General features: G+C 31.1%; 2 protein-coding genes across 2 annotated transcripts in view; one reads left to right on the forward strand and one right to left on the reverse strand.

The window, feature by feature from the left end:
- The window catches only part of dsx-c73A (doublesex cognate 73A), a 92,083-nt gene extending 91,195 nt beyond the window's left edge, over window positions 1–888 (reverse strand). Inside the window, exon 1 of the mRNA XM_076406249.1 lies at window positions 227–888. Within this exon, the coding sequence (XP_076262364.1) occupies window positions 227–766 (540 nt within the window). The 5' untranslated portion in view covers window positions 767–888. The remainder of the gene's footprint in view (window positions 1–226) is intronic.
- LOC143197645 (elongation factor-like GTPase 1) overlaps window positions 1–18,868 on the forward strand; it is a 151,475-nt gene that overhangs the window by 94,584 nt on the left and 38,023 nt on the right. The gene's annotated exons all lie outside the window — the stretch shown is intronic.

Consider the following 18,868-nt stretch of genomic DNA (forward strand, 5'->3'; position numbering starts at 1 on the left):
TATAACGGATTTCATTTTCTTTACAACGTATTTTAACGGTATAGCCTAAATTTTAAGTGACACTCGGAGATATACAAATTAAAATTAAATTTCACATGGAACCGAGTTTATTTAATGAGCGTTATTCTCATCGTCAAGTTGAGAAAAAAGAGACCAGTAATGTCTATGGATATACAGAAAAAATACTACGTGGTGTTACAATGAAATTGAATTAGATACGACTTACCTGGCTGATATTAGCAGCTAATTTAATGAGCGGTTTTTCTCGTTTACTGCTGAGGTAGAAGTCATGAGAATTGGGATTTTCTCGGGGTTCTCCGGTGGTTCCGATATAGTCTGTCGTGGTTGTATCAAAAATCGTACTTCCAGTACTACTTTCCGTAATAGTACTGATTCCCGCTGTGGTACCGGTAACCGTGGAAATATTATTTCTTTCGGTGGTGATATCAGATAATGTGGAGGAGTATGTTGTCGTTATAATAGTCGTAGGGGTTGTTTGTGATGATTTATTGGTGGTAAACGAAGTGGAATATTCTCTAGGGGGAATGGTTGTTGTTTTTAGGGATGTTTCCGTGACTCTACTGGTTGTTGGTGGTGTTGTTGAAATATACGTAACCGAATCAGTGGTTGTAATAATATTTCCAGCGTTTTTACCTTGCCGGAAAAAATTCGACAAGAATTGTTGGGAATAATCCCAAAATTTCGATTGCGACTGGGCCTGAATCTGAAGCGCGCACAACAAACCGATAAAAACCAGAACGCGCATTTTTTATTTTATGATGAGGTGAAATGATCGAAACAGAGAAAAAAATGTATCGCGAACACAATAGATAGCGGGTGTTTAAATACTGTTGGAGTACGATTCTTCGCGAGCGTCCTTGAGTACTGGGGCCGGTGGTACTGTCGAAGGCTGAAGAACGTCTGTGCCGTAAGAGCTTTATGCACTGTGTAAGTTGAGTACGCGAACCGCCGCAGCTAAGCCTTAGGTAACCCACTTCCTATCAAATGGTACCGTACTCGGAACCACCAATCGCATTTCATCCGGTACTCGTTTTTTGTCAAAATTCATCTTCTTGCTCTTTTTCCACCTAGTATTCTTCTTTTTTTTTTGTAAATGAAGTTAATTTTTTTAACCACCTCGATTTTTTGGTACTGTTATTCGGACTTTCCCATTGTGATATATCATGTCCCATTTTTTGATACTATTTTTAATTTTGTTTTTGCGTAAGTTATTGTAACAGTAGATATTATGATTACGTTAAATGTTCAATAAGTATTGTCAAATCCAATCTTTTAAATATAATAAATTAATTAAATTTAAATCAGGATAAAATTATTTATTATTAAATTGCAAAAATACGAAATATTGTATTGATATCATTTAATAATCAATTAATAATATTATATTGATTTACATATTCCTAATATGCAATAGAATTACTAGAACTAAGCTTTGAATTCAAAATTTCAATTTCAGGAAAATTCAAGAGGAGTTGAGTTTTTTCTGTAACTTTGATATACCGCTAGGTCAGAGTATGAATCATCATCAGCACATTTATTATGTATTCTGGAGATGTTGATGGAAATATAAATACAATGATATATTGGAGAGGTTTGTGTTATAATTCTCGATTCAAATGTTCTCCAGCGGTTTCTTTAAGCTAGAGTAGCTCATAGTAGAGATGAAATCGGTAAGCTGGGCATTAGTTCCTTATTATGAATATTTAGTTTAGCTGTTTAGTGATCTCTTGTTGAGTTTATTTCACTGCGAAATGATACATACTGATTTTTGAAGATATATGATTATGATTTCATATGAATATAATTACAAGATTGTTCGAATTTATTTGCACAACTTATATGATGAGTGTGAATTAATGTTGGAGATTTTATTTTTAAATTCCATATTGGAAAACAGTACTACCCAGATCTAATAAATAATAATTAAACATCAAACGTTATTTCGTTATAAATTAATTATAAATTATAATTTGAAGTTATTTTCCTGAAATTAAAAATTACATTATTCAATCAATTAATCATTGTATTATAACAAAGATATGAGATATTTAACATAAACCATATAATTTGCATTAAGCATATATCAGTATATATAATGATGTCTTCCTGTATATATAAGACATTCTTTATATTTTAACTGTCTACGATTTTTAAATAGATCGATCATATGTATTTAATGAAAAACTAGATGGTATGATTCATTTTACGTTGATTTTTTTTGGTAGGTTGTACACCAATTGAATTATCATAATATAGTAGGATATATTGAAGATTTTTTTTAAATTATATTAATTAGATTCCATTTTCCCCGCGAATTTTTTTCTTTTACGTACATGTATCGATACATTTTCTCTACTTTCTTTATATTTATCCTCAAATAAATCATGCTTTCATTTATAAATATTTTAATTTAATCAGTGATTTTATAATTAACGGATTCGTACATTACTATGTATCAGAAGCAGTACATCTTTTCTGCATTTTTACTTGGTTAATTATAGTTTTAATCTATGTATTTTAATAACAGAAAAATTAAACTACAATGTTCTATCTGAGGACAAACATAATAAATACCATAGCAGTAAAATTGGTACAGTATGGTATATGTACCTCATATATTATAATTATTAAGTATAATACAATTATTTTAAAATGTTTTCTTAGACGTATATCCTTTATAATTGGATTTTCCTGTTGTACAAATGAGAACGCCTCTATTAGCAATATTAATAACTAAACAAAATAAAATGAATAATTCCAACATTTCTAGAAATAATGATGTTGATTTATTTCAAATGAGAATAACTTAAGTACCAACGGTAAGCTGATCAGCTGTAGAATTACACTTCCTTCAAGTTTCAGATAGGCGCGATTAAGTAAATAGTAATTTAAATATTATTAGCAGGATTTCTCAGGCACATCAATTAATAGTGTATGGATTTAACATACGATATATATTATCCGGTGAAACCAAAACAGGAAGGAATTTTTAAAGCCATAATTTTATTGTTGTCTTAATAACCTGTTAATTAGCTGATTAATCTTCAAAAAGCATATTACTTTGGACGTTTGCTTACTAAGGCAGTTTGATAAATCATGCATCACTGCTGCCCTCAAGTGTCATCTATTAGTAGACTACCGTGATATTTTGAGCAAACTGTGTTATTTAGTTTAACAAAATCTTGAAAAGGGTGAAACGCTCACCAGCGAATATTACTCAGAGCTTTCGGATAGGTTTCATCGTTATTCATCAAACATCAAACGTTATTTAGTTATAAATATAAGTGTAAACGATAAATAATGTTAATGATGTTAAAGTAATTACAGCTGGTTTTTGGTGCAGTTCAATTGCCCAAACTATTTTAGTTCTTTTTACAAAAATGTAGCGATGAGAAATGATTGAGAAACATTGACCAAGATTAATGATGATTACAAGTGTTGGATCAATCTTTATTTTATCCCTAATTTACTGTAGTTTGGGGTAAGTTGTATGGCTCGGTGAATGGAAGTAAAACGAAATGAAACGGTGGTGTTTACATTATGTGACCGTGATTTATCGGCAATATAAAAAATGTAGAAAATACAAATTAGATAAAATGGATGGCAGCGGTATTACCTGGAGACGAGGCTTGGGCAGTCGATGGTGGCTAAACCAAACGATGGTCGGTCACTGAATAAATGGAAATACCCTTCAACAACATATAAAAATACCCCAGATAAACGCCTCGGGGTTGCCAGTTATTCGTTATCGGGTTCTAGTTGGCGCTGCTGGCACCCCGCCCGTGTTTAACATCTGGGATTATATTTCTGGGTATTTTGTAGACCGTTATTCCACTATGTAAAATTCGGCATGAGTCAAGGTCGCTACAATACTACCCTGCCAGAATTTTACATACAATTATTTTAAGCAAGTAAAAATACAAAAATTTATGAAAAAAAATTAAATACAAAATACTGATATACCAAACAAAATGTGCTGCATGAAAAGGGCTTTGAAACATATGATGAATCGAAACGGTTGTGGTTGGTACGGTTGCGATCTGGTATGGCTGTTGATATCTTCCGGTTCTACAGATACCGTTGCTTCATCGTCGCTTTGGCACTTGAATGTGGTCCATCGATGACGTTGAAAACAAGCTATTTTTTCGGACAGGGCTCCCGTAATCGACGCTGGGGAAGGATCGATTGTTCGACGACGTGGTAGCTTATTTTCTTCGACGACGAGACGTTGGCAATTCTGGTACCTCGGCGAAGACATGACGAGTCTACGGTGACTGCAATCGGTACCTAGCTTCTGGAGCTGCTCTGTGACTAACCTGTAGTCACATACGTTACGGTAATTCAAAAAAAAAACAAATAACCACGGTATCCAACCGAAGCTGCCCAAAGCCTTTCAAATCAAGATGTCTGCCACTATGACGGAGACGGCGAGCGAAGGAAGACATTATGATTTAAACATAGCGCCGAAATAAATGTTTAGCCGAGACGCTGATGATTAAACAGTGATGTAAAAATCTCTAAGAGTTCAAAAGATTGTGAAAGAAATAAAATTTGAACAAAATTTTTTTTTAATGAATTGGAAATAATGAAATGAAATTTAAGCTTCATTGTTCCAGCACTAAAATAAAATTTAATGAGGAACAAATGTTTGAATGAATGTAATGTTGAAGGAATAACGGTAAAATCGAAAACGAATCGAATTAAAAGTATTGAAAATGTTGAAACAAAAAATATAACGGCTACGTAAAATACACCATGTTGCACGTACCCTCCATTCACGAGTCCAAACCCAATTTTGCGAAAGATCACGTCGGGGTCACCACTTTAGGGTAAACTGATATGGCTCGGTGAATGGAGGTAAAACGAAATGAAACAGTGGTGTTTGCATTATGTGACCGTTATTTATTGAAGTAATATAAAAATGTGGAAAATACAAAATAGGTAAAACGGATGACAGCGGTGTTACCTGTAGACGAGGCTTGGGCAGTCGATCGTGGCACGTCTAAACCAAACGAACGTCGGTTACTGAATGATTGGAAATACCCTTCAATAACATCCCAAATAAGCGTCTCGGGGTTGCCAGCTATTCGTTATTGGGTTCTAGTTGGCGCTGCTGGTACCCCGCTCGTTTTCAAAATCTGGAATTATATATCTGGGTATTTTGTAGACCGTTATTCCACTATGTGAAATTCGACATGCCTCAAGGTTGCTACAATGTTAATGATGTTAATGATTATTAATTACAGCTGGTTTTTGGTACAGTTCAATTGCCCAAACTATTTTTGTTCTTTTTACAAAAATGTAGCGATGAGAGATGATTGATAAACATTGACCAATATTAATGATCATTACAAGTATTGGATGAATCTTTATTTTATCCCTAATTTACTGTAGTTTCTCCATGAATATGTCTTGACTCTCATCAACTGCTAGGGGTGTATCTTTTCCAATTCATAATTTTCAAGTTCTTGTTTAGTTTTTTAGGGTTTATTCTATTACATTTAAGATGTTAGTATATCTACATATTATAATTAATAACTAGTGATCGCCGTATGGTTGAAATTCGACCACAATTTATAAGTTAATCATATTTCGCTCATAACAAAGTAAATATAATAATTTAAAAATGATATGTTACTAAAACTTGTTTTCACAGTATTTTCAATATAAGATGAGAAATAAATGAATAAATAAGAATGTAGTGATAAGTTTATATTACTACACCATTATAACAATGTATCATAAATAAGATTATTTTCAGAACTGTAAAATCTTTAGAGCATCAGATATAAGTATACATGATCTTGCTTTACTTTTATGTTATAAACATAAATATGGAATAATAAATGAAGTGATACATGTTTGAAAATAAAAACAGGGAATATATGAATAAAACAATTTTGAAATTAATATTTAACTTTAGCAGATATATTAAACTAATACAGAACACAATTAGGTAATATATTTTTTACAATTTTGAAGTGTATATTAAAGGAATGTATTTACAATCATTAAATTAACTATTGATTTTCGAAAAATTAGGTCTATAAATTGTTTACAAATTTACAATTATTAATTCATATTTTCTTCTATTTATACTGTGTTCCATCTATGCAAATTATGTAGTTAGTTTTATTTTAACTGCTGCATATTTTCAATGCTTCATTTATGTATTCATATAGTCTATATATAGTCTATCTTTTATCCATATTTCTCACCTAAAATATATATTGCAAAAACAAAAAATACACCAGGCTGATTAAAAGAATAATTTCTATACCTAAATTTTTTAATAAAATTGTATCGTTCTTTGCTTATTTATCCCACTCTCCGATCTTACCCTTGCAGATAGTTCATCTTTAATTTGCCTTCTATGCTTTAGTTTAGGTATCTGATGCCTTATGTCTACGAACTAACATCTCACCAACAAATGAGGAATTAAAGTTCTATGAAGCTGTTTTATAATTGTTAGTATTCTTTGCAACATTAATTTTAACTCTTGATGCACAAATTAACGTATTTATTACTTGTAATGTTAGGTTAGTATTATGTTAAGAAATTAATTTACGAAAGAAACCTGAAATTAATCAGAAAATAATATCACTAAAAGTTACAGAAAAATCTTAATAACTTTTAGAATTGCCTCTAGTACAATGATATGCTATGTCTCCAGAACCATATCAGTTACTACCAGTTCTTAAGCAAGAACAATTTTTCTTAGATGTTCTCTGTACACCAGACATCAAATTTGAATTGATTTCGAAATTCTAAATATCTTGTAAACAAAGGGGACAGACGGTTTTTGTTATTCTCGAATTATGTTAATCTATGTTGGGATAAAATTTACGCATATATAGCATTTTTCTTTCACAGCTATATATTCTACACACAGCTATTTGTTCTCTCTACAAAAAATGTTAAATATAATTTTACGTTATCATAGTATCTTTAATCGTTTTTTTATCCAGACTTGCCGTAACTATTTAATAGTTCCAACAATACGGGAATAAACAAAAATAACTGCGTAAAATTAAATAACTCCGTTTAATAATGTTTTAACTAGCGTTGGGAACTATCGACTGAAAACAACTATCGACTGTTTAGTAATTGAGTACTTTTTAGTATTGACTGTTTGAGTCGCTATTTTTGGTTTGACTGATTTTACTACTTTTGTTTCAGTCGACTGTTTTCAGTTGCTATTTTCAGTTGTGTACTTTTAGTTACTATTTTTGGTTCTACCGGTCGTCCTAGCCGCGACCTTGACAAAAATGTATCCAATTTGTGCTTTATGTTTTATGTTTTTTTTTGATAGTTTGCTTGTAAATAACAATATATTGTATGTTAATATAGCAGCATTTTGTAACGATATTTTTCAAGATAGTTAATGTAACAGGGTAAAAAAATGAAAATTGTGAATGATAAATAGTAAAATACTTTTGACTGTTTTTATGGCAATAATAGGTAATATTTCGATTACTCTCTCAATCTTTGTTAAAAAATATTTCCGTTCAATAATAAATAAAGCATTTACTGTATTTAAAAAAGCTCTAATAGTTATTGTGTGATTATTTTTAATTATGTCATGGATTAGTTTTTTTTTTCTAGGTGTATGTTTAATTATTATTTAGCATTTATGGTTATTATACATATTTAGTTTTTACAGCCGGCTTGGGGGTGCAGTGGTAAAGGCGACAGGACGGTCCTCCTACTGTTGCGATAGTCGCGGGTTTGAATCCTTCTGGGATGGTCGTAAATTTATGTTTGTGATTGTTTAATATTTGTGATTATGGGAGTGTAAAATCTGACAAGGAAAGAGGTTGACGTGACTAAAAACAATATAGATTTAACATTTTTTAGCTTTTACAGATCCACAGAACATTCAAATATAAATGTAATTCTACTTCGTTTAAAATGAAATTATAATTTGCATATTAATACTATTCACTAAATATTATTTTCCTTTTCTTATTTATAGTCTCGCTTATACCACCGTTCAAATTATAAGCACATTTAAAATTAACTGCTCCAAGCTATTATCTCCGACCTTTCCTCTCTCACAATTTATACAGGGAAGGGTTCGTACATCTTCGTCTGACATCACGAATCGAAAAAAACAGTCGAGCCGTGCATTTTAATAGTAATTACTATTTTCAGTCGCTAAATTTTTGACTATCGATTGTTTTGCGACTATCGACTGTTTTAATAGTTCCCAACGCTAATTTTAACCTGTTTAATGTTTTAATATATAAAATTTAGGGATTTGTCTTCTGATTCAAAATTGCCTGCCGGCACTTTGCGGTACAATGTTGCCAGATTTTGATTTTAAAAATTATGTGTCTCTAATTGATTTACGTACAACAGAAACGACGAATAATCTACCGTATAAAAGTTGGAGCGCGTCGGCCAGAGCCTAAAATATTTGTTTATACATTTTGTGTCGCCGATCTGACGGTTATTCCTTGTTGCTTGATTTCGGCGTATTTCGTTTTGCTATAATTTATTTATTTGTAGCGCATATTATGCCAAAAAAGTCTTCCTCAATAAATTTTAACCGTGCCAAATTTCACGCTTCCAGGTACCCCTATTTTCTTCAAAATTTTTCTCTAAGCCGATTAATATATAGATACTCATTTAGAATTTAAGATATTTGATCTCTCTACTTTCTATTGACCTTTTGACATAAAATAATATGTCAAAAGCCATCGTCGTAAACGTATTATCGAACAACCCAATATTATAAAATTCTTCCACTGATCACTACCTATACTTTAACGATATACCTAAATAATATTTAAATGAAATATTCAGAAAACGAGAACATGAACTGATACGCCAATATAAATACAAAACATGTTGAAACACACACCTTTAATTGTATGTTAGATTACGCCTGACTAGAGATGAAGAAGACACGCAAACTAAAGAACAACATAAAAAAAGATCAGTTAATTTATGTGTTTATTTTCCTTTAATCCGTGGTCTAGAATTCTACTATCGAATGATGAAAATTAGGTTTTCCGTGCAAATCATCGTTGTGGCACTTACAGCTGACGGTAAATTGCTTTCATGCAGCAAGAAGAATGAAGCAACTTGCATAATTCACCATATGTCGAACAAAATGGTATTATAAAATGGCGATAAACCTTTTGTTCTCATTAATGAGAAAGGAGGCTCCATAATTCAGTGTTATTATTGTTTATCGAATTATTTGATTTTTTTCTCCCAATTTTGCTATGGCAAACCAACCAACTGTTATGTTAATTTCATCTTGAACGAGAAATTTAGCACCATTATACGAATTACGTTTATATATTATAGTACTAATTTCCTTGAAAATAATTATGTTTCATTCTGTAAATAAGTACAGAGTGAATTATTTTAATTCCTTAGTAATAAGGATAATATACCATTTATTAATCTATACGGTCTTCATATTTTCATACCTATAAACAATATGAAATGATACAGAATTTGATATATTGTTAGTGATATTAATAGTTTAGAGTCTCCTCAACGCGTCAGCATTTTTGAAAGTTATCTATTCAGACCAAGAAATATTAACTGAAACTAAGAGTCCCGTCTGTTACATATAGGAAAGAGAATACCCAATATAATATGGCAGAAAGTCATTAAAGGTAATAATTAGTGTTGGGAACTACTTGAAATTTTTATCGAATGGAAATACACCACAAATGTTTTATCGAATTTTAATATGTTCATTGCTATTTTTTAATAATATACTATAATAAATATAGACAATACAGAACTTAAAAAAAACTAAAAACTAAAAAATAACAGGTCAATTGAAAAGTCCCCGACCTGACACATAGATAGCGCTACTAGAATTAAATCTATAAGTGTTTTAGTTAGCCCTAACCCGCAAAAGATGCGTGTATAAATTTGACAGCTATCGGATCATTAGTTTGTGAATTATAGCATTTTGAGTGAAGCAACTTCTGTTATTGTAAAAAAATGGATAAAAAGGAATTTCACGTGTTGATAAAATATTGCTTTTTGAAGGGAAAAAATACAGTTGAAGTAAGCTTGGCTTGATGCCGAGTTTCCGGACACTGCCCCAGGAAAATCAACCATCAAGGATTGGTATGCTAAATTTAGACGTGGTGAAATGAGCACCGAAGACGGTGAACGTAGTGGACGCCCAGAAGAGGTTGTTACCGACGAAAACATTTAAAAAATCAACAAAATGATTTTGAATGACAGTAAAATGAAATTGAATAAAATACATGAGATATCAACTGAACATGTACATCATATCATTTACGAATATTTGGGGTATTTGAAAGCTCTGTGCAAAGTACGTGCCGCGCGAGCTCACTTTTGACCAAAAACAACGACGAGTTGATGATTAAGATCAGTGTTTAAAGATGATCAAGCATAATAAACCCGAGTTTTTGCATCGATATGTGACAATGGATGAAACATGGCTGCATCATTTTACTCCGAAGTCCAATCGGCTGTCATCCGAGTGGACTGTACACGATCAAAGCCTCCTGAACCCGCTCCAAAGCGTGGAAAAACGCAACAGTCGGCTGGCGAGGTTATGGCATCTGTATTTTGCGATGCGCATGGAATAATTTTCATTGACTACCTTGAAAAAGGAAGGACCATCAACAGCGACTATTACATAGCATTATTGGACCGTTTGAAGGACGAAATCGCCAAAAAAACGGCCGCATTTGAAGAAAAAGAAAGTGCTACTTCACCAAGGCAATGCACCATGTCAAAAATCCATGAATTGGGTTTCGAATTGCTCATCCACCGTATTCTCCAGATCTGACCCCAAGCGACTATTTCCTGTTCTCAGATCTCAAAAAAATGCTCGCTGGAAAGAAATTTTCGTCGAATGTATAGGTGATCGCCGAAACTGAGGTCTTGTTGGAGGTTCGCTATAATCAGTGTATCACCCTTGAAGGGAATTATGTTGAATAAAAAAAACTAATTTTTCCAAAAAAAAATTGTTTTACTATGATAGGCCGGGGACTTTTCAATTGACCTATTAGCGACTGAAAACGGTCGACTGAAACAGTCACTAGCAAGAAGTAGTAAAATCAGTCGAACCAAAAATAGCGACTGAAACAGTTGATAATAATAAGTAGTCAATTACTAAACAGTCGATTTCAGTCGATAGTTCCCAACACTAGTTATAATAATTAAATTTTAAAATAGAAAAATAAATCTAAAAACAGAAAAGTATATGATCTTAAAATGAAGCTATGTATAAGGTAAAATTATATTTTAAAATGAAGATTGATTTCCTTGGGGGAATTCCTGAAGAAATCAAATAATTTGGACAAATTTTGTGGCAGGGCAAGCCATGACTTAATAATTAATAAGTGTGTTTTGTTTGTTGGGAGACAACAGGTCATTGGTTCCTCGGAATTGACGTCAGGAGGTTGTGTAGTTCGATCCATCAGGAAGGATTAGGTAAATTGGCAGTGATCAATCTGCTTAATTTTATTTGTTTATCCATCATTTCTACAGATACATTAAAAGAAAAATCTTTCTTAAGGGGCCAAATTTTCTTCCTGCAGTAAGTCCCACTCAAGCTGCACCAAACTATCTACTTTAAGATCTACATATTGAAAAATATATTTCTAATGTAACGTATTTTTAATTTGTTGAACATTTGTAATGGCAAGGTTGTAGGCCAATTTGTGTTAGGGTCTCCTTTAGTGCGAATATTTCAGCAGTAAGAATAGTGGACATAGAGGAGAATCTGAAGAGTTTATTGTATGACCTATGATGTATTGCAGCGTCTATTCCTATAAAGGCCTTAGAGCCATCTGAACAAATAACCTAACAATTTGGGTACTCTGATAGAATTTGAATGAATAATTTATAAAATATTAGTGACCTTAAATTTTTATTTACTATAAGACGCTAATGTTCACTTTATTTTGACACAGTCCATAGCGGCTCAGATGTTAAATATATTGAGTCCTGGATGATAGGAGAGAAGTATATCAACACTTTTATAACTTAGTGATGAATTATTTTCGTCTTCTGCATTTAATTATTAATTAATACAAAAAGAAACAAAAACTATAACCTTGACTGTTACAAATTTTCAAAGCATGTTTTATATTGTATTTATGATCGATGCCCTGAAGAACTCATGTGAGATCTGTAAACAACCAGAAGTCAGTAAGTGTTGGATCTAGTCAGACTAAATGACCATCGTTCTTATCGACTTGTGCGACGTGGATTTATTACATTTCATTTGTACTTGGATTAATTTATAAGCAAGAGGAGTGCGCGATAAATACATAAATATGTATTCCTCAATCATAAAATTATAATAACTTAAGCTATAGTTTACACTAAAGGTATACACTTTATATAAGTTCGTATTGTTTGGTTCGCTTCAATCTCCTGATATCCTGCGCGTTGTCCGGTAGTTGTATTGCTTCCACGTTAGTATGATGTAGTAATCTTCTTTCGTGTTTTAAGGCGACATCTTGGATAACTTCGCAAATCCATTTGATTAATCCAAGAATTTTGTTTTGATATAGTTGATTTGAATTTTTAGTGCAGTCCCATATTTGCACCCCATAGGTCCAAATTGGCTTTATGATTGTCTGATAAATCAATCTCTTTGATTTTAGATCAAGATGAGGGTATATTCTAACTAACCAATATAGTTATTTTATTTTGGTTCTAATGTGTTTTGCTTTTTATCTAACATGATGTTCATCTTTTACATTTAAAGACGTTTTCTTTTAATTGTTAACCCAGTCATTGTATATTGGATCAAAAATCAATAATATTCACTATTAATGGTTTGGTCTGTCTCAAGGTAGTCATTGAACAAAATTCCATACGCATTCCGAAAACATAGAGCCCATAGGATTTCCAACTGACTGTAGTTTTGGTGGATTTGGAGGGATTTCACCGGCTATTGTCTACTCATATAATGATTTTCTTGCTTTAGGCGTGTAATAATGGATCATTTGTCACAGCAACTATAAACACCTCTTTCAATTATCCAATTTTTTGGAAATAGGAAATATCGTTTCCCAAAAATCACTATAATTTTTATACTAAACACCAGATCGTCATGAAAATCTGACTATTGATGACATTATGGTGTCAGGCTCTTTTTATAATTTTATTCATTTTTTTCACATATACTGTAGTTTCCCATGTTGTTATTATAGAATTCATTGTTGACGTTAAGCTAAATCATATTATCCTGTTTTATAACTTCTATTTTAATTTTCTGCAATACTGTTTAATGAAAGTGGAAATAACAAATATTTAAACATAGAATTTTTTTATTATTTAATTATTACATTGTTACTAGTCGTTTCCGAATAACCTACAATTTGTCTTCATGCTAACTTAAATGTAGGTATATATCTAGGAGGACCCATCGGCTCTATCTCAATCTCTGATGAAATAAGGTTTTTCATTATATGCACCTCACTACACAACACTACACAAGATCAAATGGTTTGATTCTTTCGAGTCTGTGTCCTGTTCTGGTGGTATTCAAAAGCTGCAATATATCAATATTAGTATGAGAATGGAGTCTTCATGTCCTCATGCCCCCTTGCTGTTCTCTTGATTTCTTGGCATACTGTGGGTATATGAAGGTCTCGATGTAGATAATCAGCCCTATAGTATTTGGGTGCGCTCATAATACCTCTCAGGACTTTGTTCTGAAAAATTTGTATTTTGTTTATGTTACTCTTTGCAGAACATCCCCATAATTGAACTCCGTATGTTCATATAAGTTTCAGTATTTGCTTATATAATAGCAATTTATTATGTACTGATAATTGTGGTTTTCTTCCAATTAGCCAGTACATTTTCCTATATTTCAATTCCAGTTCTTTTGTTTTCTTCTTTATATGTTCCTTCCAGTGAAGTTTTGCATCAAGGTTCATTCCGAGATATTTAGCGTTGTTGCTATAGAGAATGATAGTAGTATTTAATGTTATAGGTGCTTGTACGGTCTGATTATAGGTGAATTGCACTTGCATAGATTTACTTTCGTTAAACATCGAATTAATTGTGTAATATTGATTAGTGTTTGAAATAGGTGATTGAGATATTCAGTCTTATCTATAAACATAGATAATCGTCCATGCCTCAGTGGGATTCAAACCTTCAACGTGGTAATAGCGCACATATAATCTGACTGGTCTACCCGCTTCACTACGATGGCTATTTGAATAGTTGCACAACATACGAAAAATCACCTAAATATTAGAAAATTATAAAAATGTAAAATAACTGGATTGACATGATATCAGGCGTTCATAAAGTAGTTGTAATTAATTATTAATTTGGATAATTGCAAGTGTAATATATCCAAAGTTGGTGTCATCAACATATGTCATCTCAGTTTATGACGTTAAAATGGTATAATGTTGCCGCATCAACTCTGAATTTTAGTTTATTTTGTCTTTAACCTATAACAAAAATTCTACTCTAAATAAAATTATGAAACAAAAATGTTTTCAAATACAATTTATTTTAACATTATAGCACATCTAAAAACTACAGTTTATTATACAGCCACAATAGTTTATAGGTTAGAGTTCTAACATCTTATTACTATTGTTTTTAAGAATTTTGCATATGTTTGTAACTTTTCAGGCAGCAATGTGTCTCCTTTTAACTAGAATAAAACGACAAGGAAAATATTTTCTGATTCTAAAACACATTTACAAATTGCGGCAGGCAATACATTAATAATTTTCATGATATATGTTCACAGCAATTTTGATAGACTACATGTAAACATAAAAAAATTGTAAACTATAAATGAAGTAAAACTATCCACGAAACACTTAAATATCTAACTATTTTATCCTATATACTTTTCTTTCATTCTGATTAGTCAACTTTAATTTTTTAAAAGGGATTCTTTTAGGGATTTTTAATATTGTTGAAAAACATAATTTCGTAATAGAATATTTCTTAGTAATTTTTCCCCGTCATGGATTTATTTGTTTTATGTTAAATTGAAAATAGGCAAATTTGTTTATTTCTCATTACGGTTCCTAGTATGCAGTTTAACTATTATTTATTTAATGAATCTGTCGGTTACTTCATTTCAGATAACTATTATATTTACCGTATTGTAACAGGTGGAAAGTATTTGCCGCTATTTTTTCCTCTACCCAGTGCAGTATGCGCATATACGTTTACAACCGATTGTATCTCTTTGATTAGTTGTTAAGGAACATCAATGTATTAGTGTCATTAGTTTGGCATTATCATTAAAAGTGCGATGTAAGGAATGCAAAGTAAATTTATCAGTTATTGGAAATCAAGCTTTCTTCATTCATTCTTTTTTCCACTCTTAAGGACTGACAATATTTCTTTGCGTATCTATATACAGCATTTAATTACTACTTTTATATGTTAATATTCAAGATGTCATACAGTATTAACTATTTAATTATTAACGTGATAATTAATGATTATTTTGAATACATAGTGTGATTTTTTTTCATTGTTTAAAAATGATCCAAAACAGTTCTGATAGAATTTTTACAAAAATCATTAATTTTCATGTTTGGAGACAAGTATTGTGTTACGCAATATAACAAATTGCATATCATTTAAATCATATATCTAATACACGTACAGCCGCTGCTATACTTTATTAGTGTTGTTATTATAATAATGTTATTTAGTGACGTGCGACCATAATGACTCTTAACACGATTTTGCCACTAAACAAGCAATCTGCAGCTCTAGCCAATTCATCTATTAAATGACATATTAATTAACAATTTTTCTTGTGAATAAATTAAAACAATTAGTTATATTATATCCACATATCGATACCACATATGAAATTTAATCATGTAGATTGGTAAATAAATAATAACGAGAAATAAACGTATAGCATTTTTTCGCAGAAAAAAATTGCTTGTGGAAGCGTTTACAACCTTTTATTAACCTTTGGTTTTGCAATATATTTTCCAAGAAAAAGGGTTACCATTAAAAGTTTAATTACAGTTTTTGTACTTTTATTGCGTACACAATATTGGGAATCAGAATTAACTTTACTGTGTTATGTTATATCATTTTCCTGATATATAAATAACTTTTTTTATTTTTTCATTCCAAACCTTGACCACTCATTTTACAGATTCTGAAAATAGATTGAAAATGTTCGAAAGACTTTAAGGATGATCTATATCAGAATTAAGAATAATATTATATTAAGAAAGCTGCGTCATTTATTTGACATTTGAATTTAAATACTACTAGAAAGAAAACGTATTTAAATACATTCTGTTAAAGAAGTACTGTGAATTGATATTGTCAAAAAGGATTATCAAAATATTTTTCGTGGCTAAGTTGACATAACCATCTTTATTCCGGAAAATTCCATATTTGTAAGAAGTTTTAGATTTTCCATCACAATAACGCACTATTTTATAAAACAATCATTTTGAATGAATTGGCTAAAACCTCAACAAATCGAACAACCATTGTACTCAGATGACATAGGCCCGTGCGACTTTTTTCTCTTTCCAAAACTCAAATTATCACTGTGAGGCAGACGTTTTCAGTTAGATGCCACAAAGGAGAATTCACGACGAAAACTAAAACAAGTCGATTTGTGGATAAAAATGTTTTGACAATAGAATTATTCGTTGGCATAAGTGTATTATTTGGGAAGGCTATATAATAAACTTCAATAAATAATAAACATTTTGAGTTTTATTGACTATTCCCGGTACTTTTTTGACATAATTTATATATTGCACTAAATTGTTTCTCTCGGCAATAAGAATTGATCTTATAGATAAAATTAAAAAAAAACCTTTTATAGATTATTAAGAAATTCCTTATATTCCTTGTTCGATTCTTTATATTCTTAGATTAATTGTATGAAGTTATTTGCCTCTACTAAAAAGAATGTGAGTACTTTCAGAAGATTTCTGAGATTATTTCAGTTAAATAAATACGAGTTATGTTCCGATCTGATTTAATGGTTTTATCGGCAGATTCATTCGACCTTGAACAGGAATGTAGTTCATTTAAGTAGCTCACTTGAACAAATTTTGTTCATTTTGGATTTCGCAACTGTAATCGTTTATAATGACACGATACATTCTGTAATGATCTGCTTCGTCTTGTCCACTTAGAGCGAGAGTAAATGTTAGGCAGTAAAATTTAAATTTAACGTTTTATCATTTAATGATATATCGAGAATTTTTCTAAAGGATTAGTTAACATTCTTCTTGAATGATGAATTGAGATGGCATTTTAAAATTATATGTTTAAATGCAATTATAAAAATGTACGTACGTAATATACAGTGATATAGTAAAAAAATACGAAATGACTTTGCAGCAATTGTTTTGATTAATATACATTCGAACCGGTTATAACAAATATATTCGAATCTGATAAGGGGACATAATAATTTCTTCTATACCTCAAAACTAGCCCACATTGGCCTGGTGGTGGTTTTAAATAAATTAATAAAAATCGCCCACAAAGTGCTACCCAGACATTACCTAGTGACTATTAGTAGAAATAACAAATGGTGACAGATAAAGGCAGCCATTATTTCAGCTTTACCTGAGCAATCCAGAATATCTGGATATCATCGTCACAGCAGAGTTAACACTTTAACACTTAAAATGAGACTAAGCCAAAAGTATATCAAATCCTCCAATGGTCCTAGCAAAGGTCGGTCTCTCAGGTATTCTTCATAAAGTATGAGATATTGTTCAGTGGTATTCTCTCTTTTGTTTCGCTATCTAAGTAGTAATCAGAAGAACCAATGTTTGGCAAATACCGCGGTAAGCGATTCAATGTAATTTTCAACGTGCCTTATCATCTTTATGAAACACACCAATATCAATCTGTGCCAATATAACATGATAGTTTTCTTCAGTTTGTACTTCTAATCCTGCATTTTCTTTGGAAATCTCTCACAACTTCATAACTCTTCGCTCCAGTCAACCTCACTAAATACTTCTGTAAGCATTCGATTGAGGACATATTTGAAAAGAAAAACATCGAAATAATTCAAACTAAATCGATCAAACAATTAAAAGTATGAAAAAAATTTTTTAAAAAACTCTCGTGTATTGCGTGAGGATATATAAAATTATGGTCCTTTCTAATGTGTTTATTGTAATTCAAAATAAACAACTATTCAATTTTAAGCGGATGCAGAGGAAATAACAGCAATATATGCAAAAAGTTGACGGTAATAAGATAATTTAAGTACTTAGCCTGAAGTCAGGAAGCTATTGTCAAGGTGTTACGAAGTTGATAGTTAGGAATAGCAGATTGTCTCCTATAATTTCACAATATGATATAGATTATGCTGTGATTTCTAGTTTAGATTAAATTTAACGGTTACTTAAAATAATAATGGCTTACATTCGTTTTTATTCAATTTAATCATACACCTGATATTTAAATTGTTACAGTAAATTATAAACACATAGTTATTTTGTTATTTTTTCTTTTATCTTAAGCTTTTTTACTATTTTACCATTAGTGTGATGGTACAGTTTCTACTTGAAGGAGTTGTATTGTTTAGTTTTCCCCTTTTTGTAATTTACAAATGTAAGGTTTTATATTATCTGAAGTTAACATTTGAACTAGTTGGTCCTAAATAAGTGAATAAACTTTTATTGGATTTTAAACCACCAGAATATCTTAACATTTTTTTTATCATTAAATGTGCTTGAATGATAATGATGCTTGAATTAATTCGTAATTTCTATTTGCAATAAAATTTAAATAACACTTAAAATATTTGACAGGAAAAATTATTCATTACTGAACATTGGTGGAGATCCAAGTCTTCCTTTGCCTTGCAAATCAAAACCAC

Source organism: Rhynchophorus ferrugineus, unplaced genomic scaffold (assembly GCF_030347505.1).
Source record: "Rhynchophorus ferrugineus isolate W39M unplaced genomic scaffold, kcgeb_rfMv2 rfM5, whole genome shotgun sequence".
Lineage (NCBI taxonomy): Eukaryota > Metazoa > Arthropoda > Insecta > Coleoptera > Curculionidae > Rhynchophorus > Rhynchophorus ferrugineus.